This window comes from Symphodus melops, assembly GCF_947650265.1.
Source record: "Symphodus melops genome assembly, chromosome: 23".
NCBI lineage: Eukaryota > Metazoa > Chordata > Actinopteri > Labriformes > Labridae > Symphodus > Symphodus melops.
The window spans coordinates 9,134,229-9,147,414 of record NC_136713.1 but is presented as its reverse complement, the minus strand read 5'-3'; the positions used below and the strand labels follow the sequence as shown (position 1 = coordinate 9,147,414).

The following is a 13,186-nucleotide window of genomic DNA, read 5'->3' as shown; positions in this document are numbered from 1 at the left end:
AGAGGGCAGTGTAGGCCTAGTTTTAGTTATCCATCAGTACTTCAAATCGTCTGAAACCTGATTCTGTGATGTACAATAAATCACAGATGTAAACATTTTGTTTGGTTTTTTTGTACATCCCACACAATAAAAAAAATCTTTTTAAGATAATTTGAGCCATTTTGTCTAGTTAATATTTTTGTATTTTTTTTATATTAAAGTTGAACTTGCTAAATTTCTGGTAAAGCACAGGAAAAAACTATGAAGCAACTTTCCCACAGTAACATATTTCAGTCAAAAGTCCCAAATATGTTGTTCAAATATATTTATTTACTCTGAAGACAAAATAATCTCTACAGTTACAAAAACTACAAATCTGACGATAGAAAAAAAAAAAGCATTGAAAAAGTACCATATTCAAAAATGGAACGTCGTACCTTGTATGAAACGTGAATTTGAGATGATTACAAAAATACAGCATCAAAAAGCTCTTTAGCGATCTGCAGTTTCATTATTCCAGCCAAAGATCATAAAACCAAAGTACACTGAACACGGAAAGCTATTGATCAAAAGTCTCATGATGAATGGAGAATGTGTGTGTTTACATGGTGCCGGGCTGTGCGTCAGCAGCCAACTGTCATCCTCTCAGCTGGGTTTGAGGGTTTTTTCCCCCGGATGCATGAAAAGCACCCATGTTTCAGCAACACAGAGGGGCAGCGGTGCACGTCAAGAGTGGAAAATATGTCTCACCGGAGAAATATGTAAATTCAAAAGACGGAGGGTGGAATGTCATTGTTGACGGTAGCCCAGGAGACAGATCTTTCAGCTGTTTGACAAAAGAAAAAGTGATAGTTTCTAAGATTTCTGCACTAACGTTATGAATAATTTGTTTTGTACATAATTCATGGAAGGAGAAAAGGGAACATCTAACATCCAAGAGCCTTGTTTTCAGCAGTTATGTAAAACAGGTGGCGTTAACATGCCAACATTTCCTTCCAATCTAGACAAAAGGAAACTAATCAACAGCTTTGGTCAATAAACTGGATGAAACATTTTAAATGAATTGATTGTACCAATAAAAATGGTTCTTGGAAATCTCTTGGAACATTTCCTGTCGAAGAATTCAAGCATTTCCCAGGTAAACATTTTGGCCGATTTGAACAAATATACAGGCTACAAAATCTGTCTGAGATTTTTGAAATAGATGGTGTGGTTTCCAGCTAATAAACACCGATGACCCCTAGAATGAGATCTGTTTCTCTTGCACATAAAAGATGAACCATCTAGTACAGGTTTAGCCTCCCTTGTTGAAAAAGATTCGACTGCTCGTGCTCCAGACACGACATAACCTCAGGCTGTGTTGTTTGAAAAGCTCTCTGAAGCCAACAAAGTTATGATTTGGGGACATTTTATAAACAGAGAGCCACTCTTTTGTGATGAACACAACAAAAGTAGACTTGGCCGGAGGAGTTTAAAGCTTTCCATAATCCTTGCAAGGTCTGAAATGGAGGATTACAGCATGGCCACAAAAACACAGTGGGCGTTCAGAAAAAAAAAGGGTGTAGGCAAGGTTTTAGCTGAAGGCACGCTCGAGGTTTTTGGATGTAGGTAAGCAAGGAGAAACTGGAGATGTGGCCGGCTTTCAAGTTCACAGTCGTGGAGATGAACCTCAGTCAGCTTTCAGACTGACCCTTAATACTGAAAGGCACATTTCTCCCATCCACACACACAAACGCATTCACACAAACACACACGCTCTTGGTCTCCCTCAGTGGTCTGACTGCACTCCCATATGTGCTTCCCCCATGTGTTTAAGGCCAGTAGGAATGGAGGCGCAGACATTTGAGGCAGGAAGCACGCTCAGGCATGTATTCCTGGGGGAAGAAGAGCAAAACGAGGAATATTCAGCATCATTGCTCACTTAAAAACCTCAAAGACTTCTTCCAAGGGTAACATGCTATTCTGTACCAAGGTCAGCTCATTACTTTACAGATAGAAATATAACGTAGATCTTAAGTCAATCCACAAAATCTTCCTGGCAAACTTTGGGAAAAAGAAGAGTTTAAAATGCAGAGATTCACTGCATTGAAAGTGTTGATTGTAGACAGTTTACTGGAAGAAATTCACTTCTAAGTTGTAAACTCGAGCTCTGTGAAATTCTCCAGGGCTTTTTAAAATCATTTTCTTACATAAATTCCATAAAACTTAATCTCATTTGATGTTAATGGGTTCACTGCAAGTTGCAAAAGATGACTTATGGAAAAAGTATTTTTATAGGTTGGCAAAACTTTTCTTCCAGATGTTTTCTCCCCCCCCACCCCCAACACAAAAAAAAAAAAAAAAAAAAAAAAAAGTGCAAGGTTTGGGAGCCAACAGTTATTCTTAGTCACTGAGAGGTGCATGTAGTGCACTTGAGAGTCAAATAACCACAGTCTTCCTATTCAAGCCAACATATCAAAAGTACAAATCTTTACTTTTAAGGTCTGAACTAATGCTGTTTTAGCTTCTCCTTGTGGACACAACTAATGAGTAATTGCCTTGTTGCCAAATGAAAACATATCCAGAAGGATGTCGAGTTTAAGATGTTACTTAGGTTTAAACGTTTGATAAATGGCAAAAACAAAAAGCACATTGTTTTGGAGCTCAGGCTATATTCCTACAGCTCCTTTACCTTGCTCACTGCTCTCTCCCTGCTGCTCCTGGGCAAAGTTGAGGCGGTTCTGCTCGGCAGCCGTCTCTGCAGCCGTGTTCCCCTCAGGGCTGCTGCTACGTGAAGGACTTCCTTCATCCGCCTGATAGGCCAGGTCCAGGTGCTGCTGGGCCAGCTTCAGGTGCCTCCTCAACCGTTCCAGCTCCTTGGACGAGTGCACCTCGTCCCCGAAGCTCTCCCTCCCGGAGTCGCCCATCGGCAAGTCCTTCAGGTCTCCTTTCAGCTTCTCCTTCTTCATGGTGGCATGGTATCCTGGCGGAGCTGTTGGCATGGCACGTGTTAACTTTGGGTTTGGGCCTCGTGACGTCAGCGTTGCCCGTCTGCGAAAGGTGTCCCTAATGCCTCCGACACCGAGGTGGATGATTTCGAAGATGGTGAGGAGGAGGCAGAGGAAGGACACGACGTACATCACCAGCAGGAAGATGCTTTTCTCTGTTGGGCGGGACACGAAGCAGTCGACAGTGTGCGGGCAGGGTAAGCGGGTGCACACGTAAGAGGGGATTACCTCGAATCCGTACAGGACGTACTGGCCGAAGAGGAAGGCTACCTCGAAAGCCGAGCGCCAAATGAGCTGGCACACGTACACTTTCATCAGGCCGTCGCGGAGGATTCGTCGACGACCGTCATGCTTTTTCTCTCCGCCTTGGGAACAGAGACACTGGTTAGAATCTTGTTTATGTGCACATGCTTTGAGGATAGCTGCTTAAAAATGCACCTTACTTTTCTCTACTTTGTCAGCTTTTTCTAGTTCGATTTCTTCAGCGATCATGGGGTCTTCCTCTCCGTTGTCCTCCGCCTCTTCATAGTCTCGAACCGCCCCTCGGCTCACAATGGGCATCCTCTTTTTTTGTTTCTGAACAGGCTTATACTCGCTGTCTTCACTCCTTGCGATCTTGTGCATCGCAAACCCCAGGTACATAATGGTGGGGGTCGTGATCATGATCACCTGGAATGAAAATAATTAAGACTTAGCTACTCCGACTGAGGCATAATATCGTGAAAATATAGGACGTGCTTCTCACCTGAAAGATCCAGAATCGGACGTGCGAGAGCGGTGCAAACGCATCGTAACAAACGTTCTCACACCCAGGCTGCTGCGTGTTACAGACAAATTTACTCTGTTCATCGTAGTATATGGTTTCCCCGCCGACGGCTGTGAGCACGATGCGGAAGATGATGAGCACAGTCAACCAGACCTTTCCCACAAAGGTGGAGTGGTTGGAGATTTCGTCCAGCAGACGAGTCAGAAAGCTCCAACTCATGGTGCCGAGGTGACCGGGGAGCTAAACCAGCTCTGGAAAAAAGAAATCAAAGAAAACAGATCACTTCTATTTTGCATTTTTGTTTTGTTCCTTTTATAGCTCACTGAGCCCACACTGTATTGCAAACATATGCTCTTCAGCACAGTTTTACTGTTTTTGTTTTTCTTGAGGTTACAGCCTGACAGAAACCAGGGGAAAAAAAAAAAAAAAAAATCCCCACAGTTCAAATGCGAAATTAATTAAAAACTACAAAAGCAACTAATAGTATTTTGCTGTGCACACATTCAAACTGAAGCATTTTAATGATGCATCAATGAGTTAGTCGACTAACAACTTATGGGAGCTATTTTAATTGTTTGTTTCAGTTATTCTATAATCACTAAATGCTCAAGACTGTTGGTTTTCGATGTTTAAACAGCAGTTTCTTTCCCTCTCCTCAGATATTTATTAAAATCCCAAAGCTTATGGACTTTAAATCTGGAATTCACCAATGTATTGATTAGTAATCAAATCTCCCCTTGTTTTCGGCTTGTACTTGAGAGAAGAAAGAAAAAGCGTGCACATGCAGGTTTACCTTTCCACACAATGATAAAAGAATGTGAGATCAAATCTTGCATGCAAATGTTTTAGGTAGACCTCGACTGCAGGTCAGAGAAATAAACAGCCACATTCTTTGTTTAAATTAGACCCAGAGCCCTCGCACATGCAAGCATCCGAGTGTAAACTTCACAGCACACTGAGATTCAGACTTGTAGCCTTCGTGACACTTTGGTACACGTTCATTTTCACACCTTCCCGCTATTCAAAGTCTGAGCTGCTTAAATCAAACTTCAAAGTGTCGGCCGGCAAGCTGCAGCTAGCTGTGAGGAGACCTGCTGCGGATTTGGACCACAGGAATTATGATACTAAAGCAGTGAATGGGGCTTAGGAATTTATTTCCTGCCACCTTGCCAAGAATTATCCCTTTAAATGATTTATAACTACTACTTGATAATCTAATGTGGCCGTGGTGTAGAAGACAGAAGGCAGAGCGGGTCCTTTCCATTACTGCTTCTTTTACAAATCACTGCTCCTTGAATTGGGATTTGAGAATCTCTATAAAAAAGATTTAAAAAAACTTAACAGCTAAAAACAAAACAAAAAACTCCTTGGATTTTATTTCAGCACTAAATTAGAACATCAGATTAAATTTATTAAATCACTGCATTTCTGAATGTTTATCACATAAGGTTGATTACATATCAAACATTGATATTTCTGTAAACAAAACTAAAGACTAAAAACACAATTTAACTGATATTAATGCCAAAGTAAATTGATTTCAACTAAATATAAGACCTTAAATCAAAAGGTCACTCGAGGACTTATTGGACTAGCTTTTCTAAATGTCTTCTTTAAAAAAAAAAAAGACAGAAAAAAGAAAGGGTGTAACACAGAAGATTACCAGAATTTCATGACTCATTTCAACAGGACAAGGCTTCAGCCATTACAAGCATCTTTAGGCATGTCTCCGCAGATCAGGACCTTATACAGCAGTCCTCCCTCACCAGGTTACTCATCCATCCCACTCTCCAAACTGGCATCCTCATGTGCTTTGGTAAGGCTGACTTGCCCGAGCATGACCAGAAAAATGTTCTCCCCAAAAACCAGAGCCGTCATGGTGAGAGTTCAGAGACTCGACAGCTAACCAAAACTATGATAACACGTTGGAAGTTGGCCTTTCTTGGCGAGAGCCAGACGGGGAAAATTATGGGTCTGAGATTTTTCTCATATCTAAAACTAAGTCTGAAAAGTCCCCTTTATGAAATCCCAAACATTAACTTCAGGAAAAAAAAAACAAGAATCAGCCAATCCAGTGACTTCCTCCCCTAATCTGCAAGAAAACGAATATACAAGTGTTTCTTCTTGAGGGTGGGAATTGAAAATTGCATTAAAAACCAGTCAGCTTCATGACCCTGAAAGTAGTTCTTAGACAGGAACAAGCACAGCTGGGATGTGGCATCTGTTTTACCCCAACGTGCAATTACACAGCCCATCTATAGGGTCTACTGTGGGTGTCAAAGCAGAGGTGTAGAGCACATAAACATGGAAAGAAGCACTTTAAAACACAAACAAACCAACAAGGAGGTTGTAAAGTTCAGTTTGTTCTTTAAAGTTGTTCCCATGTTGGAAACAAGTTCAACTTTTAAAGCCAGCGTCCCTTTAAACATCATGTGACCCAGTTATGACAGTGTTTGGTTTCCTGCATTTAAACTCTCCTTGTGATCTGATATTCAGAAAACTCGTTCAAGAAGGGATTTGAGGACATGACCCGAGCTGAAAAAGTGCTGCACACACTGACCATAAAGCATCTTTCCAGGACTGAAAGCTATTATAGTCATAAATCCACAGAGACCTGACCACTAATCTGCGTCTAATCTGCATAGAAAAAGAATCAAAAAGTGAAGAGCCAAAAGAAGACGCTCGAGAGGGCGGACATCTGGATTTGATCAAACTTGTCACTAATTTATTAGTCACCTGAGCGACACAAACACACCTGGAAACTTCCTCAATATTATTTGACTCAAGACCTAGGAAGACGCGCAGTAATCTGACCTAGATGATGAAGTGGTCCGTTCATGGAGCCAGTGTGTCCAGACTGTTTTATATTCTCCACAAAGACCCACACAAGTCAGCCAAATGCCCATAACAGAAGTAAATGTATTTGTTTAGGGGTTTTTTTATTATTGAAGACGAATAATGTTGGGGTTGTTCAAACTTCTTTAAGCGAGTTTATATGGTGAATTAGAGAGCTTGATAGAAAAAGATTTCTTTATATTCTCCCTTTAGCTCCAACACGACTGATAAATGCCTCTCCAAAAAGCATGTTGCATCATTTCAAACATGCTCAACCTGCTGGAAAGAAATGCATCAAAATCCACCTACACATTTTGTGTTCAGTAGAATTATTCTGATGATAGACTGACCATTATCAGCCTTTCAGATTTTCAATTACATTTTACAGTTGGTCCCAAGGTTGTCTAATGTTTTAATACCACAGTAAAAGGTAGCAGAGCGTTAAAAAATAAACCTCATACACATTTCAAAACCAAAGTCTGCTGTGAGCTGTGCAATGCTGATGCATTTGAGCAATTCAGACGTCTCAAAGTCAACCTGCAATTATAACCAAGAAATGTCCCAATATATTTGGTGAGAAGGAGGTGGATTTCAAAAAGGTATTCATATAGTCTGGTTTCACAGAACTGTACCGAGGGTTTTGTGACGTGAGTTTTCAGCACTATTTTCTGCGGTTCGAATTAAAGAGTGCATCGAAAAATCCTCAAGAGAGAATTTTTCCAAGTTTCCCTTAATCATCGACATCCATTGGATTAATTGTAACCACCATAGGCTCTGGGTTGAATCATTTCATACTCATGGCACCAAAAGCTAAACAGTTCATTACTTTCAAAGTTTTGATTCTCAGCTGTTGGTTACTGCGATATAATCTTCATACAGCAGGTGTTCCTGCTCCAAGGAGGGTGTAGCCTACCTCCGATTAAAGATCTGTGAAAGGTGCAGAGCCCAAAGGAAAGGTTAAAGACCCGTCTCCTCCCACAGCAGACACACAAAATGTACTTTACAACTCCTATTGTTAGGACACTGTTAAATGCCCCCCCACCCCCCCTCCTATATCTTCCTCTCAACATACAGACACAAAAAAAGCAGCTCATCACCAAACAATCCGTTTATCTTGGACAAACTAGCTGGAGTAACCGCAAACATTTATTGCAACAACCAAAGTCAGCTCTCAAACAGTAGCTTATTTGCTCATGTGGGCTAAACCCAGCTCAACTGATTTAATAGCTTTCCTGCTCCAGGAGTCACTGGGCTGCAGGAGGAGATGGAGGGGGTTGGAGAGCTTTTTGGGCAGAGGATCTGGACAAAGCGAAGGCCGAGTGAACATTCCTGCCTAACCAAAAGCAGAAAGCCTGGATTTTAGGGTTCAGGGAGCAGACAGAGGGCACATGAAATCCCCATGTAGTCTGAAGACAGCACCCTACAAATGTCAATCACTGCTGCTCTTTGGTGCACAAAAAGTACAGTTTGCTTAGGACGTCCACAAAGGAGGCAAAAGTTCACTTCCACTAAACGTCGTCCACTAAAGACAGGCTGCCTTCTCTCTTTCTGTATTAAATCGAACAGTAAAAGAAGGTGAAGGGACGATTTCAAAGAGCTGTTGAAGGCTATGAACACGCTTTGCTGAGTCAGACTGAATTGTTTTGGAAATTGTGGCATTCCTTGAGGAAAACAAAGTGCTGCCAAGCGTCAGTGGGGAAACAAAAATCCGGTGGATTAGAGGATGAAGCAGTCATTTGAAACGGTACAAAACACGATGAGGAATAAAGTTAAACCACTTATTAATAGGAGACTTACTCATTAAAATAACAAAGGAAAAGCAGTGTCAACGCTTGGGAGGGAGTCGTGTGGGTTTATTTCTGATGTGGCAAAAGTTTAAAAAAAGCTTTCGTGGTACAATTATTGATTTTTAATGTCGAGATAAACCCGACTTTATCGAAGTTTTACTGATTATTTCGCTCACTTTTAAACTTTTAACAGACGAAAGACAGGATTTTGTTGCGACTCACCGCTTTCCGGCACGCGCAGATCCAAAAACTCCTTACGTGGAACTCACTTTGAACAAATCTAGACTAAACTCTGCTTGTAAAATCAATTCCCTGATGACAAAAAAAGCTCCACTGAGGATTAATTCACGGGTAGAAAGATACCAAACTGTCTTATCAAACTTTCCTCGCTGCCAAACACCCACCTTCTGCAGCTCCGACGCGCGCCTCTTCTCTCTCCTTGCGCTTAATTGCTCGACCAGGTTTTCCTAATTAACGCGCGCGCTCTCATCGGCGTCTGCGTGCGTCCGCGTCCGAGGCAGCCCGTCAGTGTGAACCCATTCAGCTCAGTTGACCCCATGTGTCGGCGAACAAGAGTTTAAAAAAAAAAAGTCTGATTTCTGAATAGGCTACTCCTCCTCCATCTGCACCTCCTCCACGTAACTTCAAAAAGAGGAGGCCTGAAACTTGAGCCTCGCGACGCTGACTACCGTTCTGCCCTCACGACAAAGGACTATGGAAATCCTATTATATGTTTCATAATATGATGAGGCTACTTTAGACCTCTGGTGTCCACGGGGAGCATATTGGAATTTCACAGGACATAAAAATACCACGAGGCACAATGAAGCCTCTAAAACCTCTGATGAAAAATTATACCTTATGTCAGTGCACAGTCATGGTGCTTGGCTCTTTAATGAAATGTATAAACTTAGAAATACAAATGAAAGACCGTAAAATCGTCAAGTCCTGCAGTAAAACCAATGGATATATAGATGTGCATATACTGTACACTAACAAATCTTTCCAGGTACCATTATGTTCTGCAAAATCTAACAGCTGTAATAAATGAACACAGTATGGGGGGGGGGGGGGGGGGGGGGGGGGGGGGGGTTGATACACGACTAAAGACATGAACATATAGCCTCTTGGATTTAAAAGTGAAGCAAATGACGTGCATGTTCCTAATGGCCACCAGGGGGAGATTTCAGTGGTTGCAAAAACACTGAAATGACGATCAGGTCGCTGCCAGCAAATTCTTAACTGGTATAGAGAAGTTGGAAAATATATCTCTTCCACCATCCCTTTAATGGCTGCATTGTGATTCAACTAGTTCACACACCTGCTTCGGTATATTTTGTGCAGTGCTGGGGGAATCCACTAGAGGGCGCACCAACTAACTCAAACCATGAAGAACCTTTAAGTTTGCAAATCCACAAGAGAAGGTTACGCTTTTGTTAACCGTGCAGGCCCAGATATCATGGACATCTTTACGCATTTGTTTTAAGTTTTCTTAAAAAACTGTCCACCACTGTTTGTGTTTGTATGACAGCAGAAGCTTTTTTATCTTTACTTCTAAACCCTTCCTATACCACTTTCTGACAAATGATCAGTGTTTAGGTAGATTATACAAGGGAGAGCCAAGATCGGCCTGATGACATCACTATGGCACTGCCTAACACTGAACAAATCCATCTTTGAAAGAAGTGGTTCTCAACTGGGGGGGTCGGAACCCAAAGGTTGGTCTTGGAGTCGTTTTTACAGTGTGTCGCGAAGGTGTGCCTGGAACACGTTAAAGAGACTCTGAAGCGATTTTTAAACTTTTTTTTTGGTTACATGTCTTTGTTCTGTCCAATGTTTTGTACCGTGCACTTTCATGTCTTTCATGAAACAAATCTGATTGGTTGACAAATATCTGAACTTTGGATGGTGGGTGGGTCCTGAGGATAGACCAGGTAAGAACCACTGTTTTAGAGTCATGGAAGACCTCTACATATCACAGTTTTGTCCTTTTATTTCCCCTGAAGGACTTTCATGTCCAAAGATCTCCACCTAAGAAGATTTATGTTGCCAGAATCACTAAACATTTTTTTGTTTTGATGCTAAAAAGGTACACTGAGTGCAACAACACCATAATCTAATCATTCCTTTCCTTGCTGAGGAGGACCTGTGTTTTCCTGTTAACCAGAGTTTGGCAGCTCAGAGGCCTGACGGAGCGCTGCGTGACTGCAGCTTTTTGAAGACAAGGCCCACCATCCAAGATTTTAGTTGAGTCCGGCATTCAGCAAAACAATAGATTTCTTGCTGTCATGCACGCCACAGCTGTAGTGCTCCTGATCGAAGCAGAGGACCTGAAAATGTTTGGAGGAGGCTGTGGGAAGTCGAGTTAGGCCAGATGTGTGTGCCCGGCCAAGTGCGCCGTGGCTGCATCCCAGCTCTCCTCTCACACTAACTACCCTCGCTGCCTTTTCTTCTTGCCTCAGATCCAAGTGAGGCATGCACTCATTCACCTGCACCCTTAAATCCCTAGTGCAGACAAACAATTATTAAACACTCTGTTTCATCCTTCACTCACAGATTCTTTGAGGAGTCAGTATTTTATTTTTCTGCACCTGGTAGCCATATTAAATTCCAATGAACTAGTGTTGTGGAGAGGGGTGACGAGCTGGAAAGAGGCCTAAAAGGATACTTACATTATGCAATGTAAGCTAAAGTGGCATTAGGGGTTGGGTGAGTCTCTAGGGGCTTTAAATTCCTTCCTCCACCCCTGCAGGGATTCAATTACATGCCTGAATTCAGGAGGGAAGTACTGATCTGGAGCACTTTTCATCTTTTGACGTGTACATGTTGTGGTTATGTTTTAGTATCAGTCCTGATTGCTTATTTCCTCCCCCAACATAAAACTGTTTGACACGAATTCATGCCGCGTAACCGTTATGACTCATGGATTTTTTGAGGCTGACTTTCTGAGCTCATTAATTTTGCCCATATTGCAGTCCAAACCAAAAGGATTCAATATTTCCTCATGAGAAGTTTACTCCAGGCAAGATGGATGAGGCGCTGATAGAGTATTTTGATCATTGGGTCGGAAATTACCTTTTTTTTTTCTTCTCTTTTGAGACGTTTGCCGAAAATACAAGCTAAAGCAAACAACTTACACATGGAGATGGATGATAAAAAATGAGAAACGTGTTAAGAAAATAGTCCCAGATGCCATATCAGGTCTATAAAATAGATTAACGATGAACCACTCAGCTTTATACCCGCTGCTTTTACTTTCATTTGAAATGTTGGATCACAAAACTTTGGGAGGGGGTTAAATGAACTTTTGAACTTTTTGACCCCAAGCTTCCCATAAAGAAAGAAACACTGAGTGAGATAATGTTACTTTTCCCCTTCCCTTTTGAGCTAGAAATGAACATAAACATGTAGATATTCAAAATTGAAGACATAGGCTAATTTCTCTCAGGGTTTAATCATCTTCTCCTGTTATTTAACTCAGAATTTCCAAGATGCAAGTCATGATTTTTGCAAGTTTCCAAAACTCTGAGTGAGACTAAAACAGTAAAGGAATTTTTTTTTTAAATGACTAAAGCTTCCTAACAAAGATGTAAAAGTTAACTATCAAATGCAACATTTTCTGTAGAATTGATCAACTGGGATAGTAGTGTGTTTTACCCTTTTGCATTAAAAAGCGGGTTGCACGAGGTGTGCATTCAGCTGATTTGCAGCACATGGTTTATCAATAGTTGACTCGTGCTGACTCAAATCCCAAAATCCATCATTGAGAGCTGCAGCTGCAACACATGAGTCCTTAATATGAAAGCTTTGTCAATTTTTTTCTTCACATATCCCGTAAGTCCTTTGATTCTTTTGGATCTGTTTCCCGTGAAAAGGCTGCATTCAGATATGTCAACAGAAACCCAAATCCCCCATTTTGGGGGGGAGATTTGAGGGGTTCAAGACTTTGATGGTGGAAGAATCCCGACTGGAAAGATCCAGATCAGATGTAAGGGTGATTTTCTATAGCTGACTTCTGACCTTCTTTTGCAGGAACAGGAAGCCGCAAAGAGAGTCAACCACCAAATGTGCTTGTGTTGATTGTGTGATTAAGATTTATATAAAGAGCATTAAAAACGTGTGAGTGGTCACAAGTCATCAGTGTGTAAAGCTGCTCCTGCTGACTGTGGCGTGGATCGTGGGCTTTGTCAGCCACGTGGGTGCAATTGAAGGCGATCCAGTTTTGCCTACGAGCATGTGGACAGCACATGCACAGCACTGGCAGGGGCTAAAGAAATATTTACTCTGTGAAATTGGTTAACATACCTCTACACAGCTGAGCCTGGACTCAGATGGAGCTTCGGTTAAGGGGAAGGGACTGGCAGTTTGACGCTGAGTGGCAAAAAGTACACAGCGTAACTAAAAAGGCCACAATTTGGATCCAATAACCAGAAATTCATGATGTGTTCCTGCGCAGCTTTCAGCATTCCTCCACTGTTGCTGCTTTTAACTGGAGCCAGAAACACTGCAGTGATTAAGCTGAAAGAATAAAGTAGAAAAGGCTGGTCAAGACAGCAACTCCACAGACTACACTGAGGCAATCTAACAATTAGTTTCTGCAGTTTTTAAACCATAAATATGTCACCTGGTTTTAGCGTTGATGAGCCTTCTTCATCTTCTTCTACTTATCACCACAGAGTATATAAAAAGGTGGACAACGTGACAGCTCCCAAAAAGTGAAGGCAAAACAACTGGATCTTGTTGACATGATTTCTATTTTAGAAGGAGCAATATGTCACTGTGACACGAAGTGTTTTTAATGGACTACAGTCTGAAAGTAAAAAAAATAAAAA

At 41.6% G+C, this 13,186-nt stretch overlaps 1 protein-coding gene across 2 annotated transcripts; it reads right to left on the bottom strand.

Annotated features, from left to right (window-relative positions):
- Positions 1-289: 289 nt before the first annotated feature.
- Positions 290-8,916, bottom strand: LOC306818896 (gap junction gamma-1 protein-like). 2 transcript variants are annotated; one of them, XM_079336628.1, is made up of 5 exons: positions 8,759-8,916; positions 3,712-3,983; positions 3,410-3,635; positions 2,651-3,331; positions 290-1,853 (listed from the first exon to the last, which is right to left on the bottom strand). In XM_079336628.1, exons 2-5 carry the CDS (start codon positions 3,949-3,951, stop codon positions 1,840-1,842), a joined length of 1,161 nt encoding a protein of 386 aa, XP_079192754.1. In that variant the 5' UTR covers positions 3,952-3,983; positions 8,759-8,916; the 3' UTR covers positions 290-1,839. The 2 variants fall into 2 exon arrangements, with proteins under 2 accessions (XP_079192754.1, XP_079192753.1); XM_079336627.1 differs by having other exon boundaries at positions 8,577-8,915.
- Positions 8,917-13,186: the final 4,270 nt, after the last annotated feature.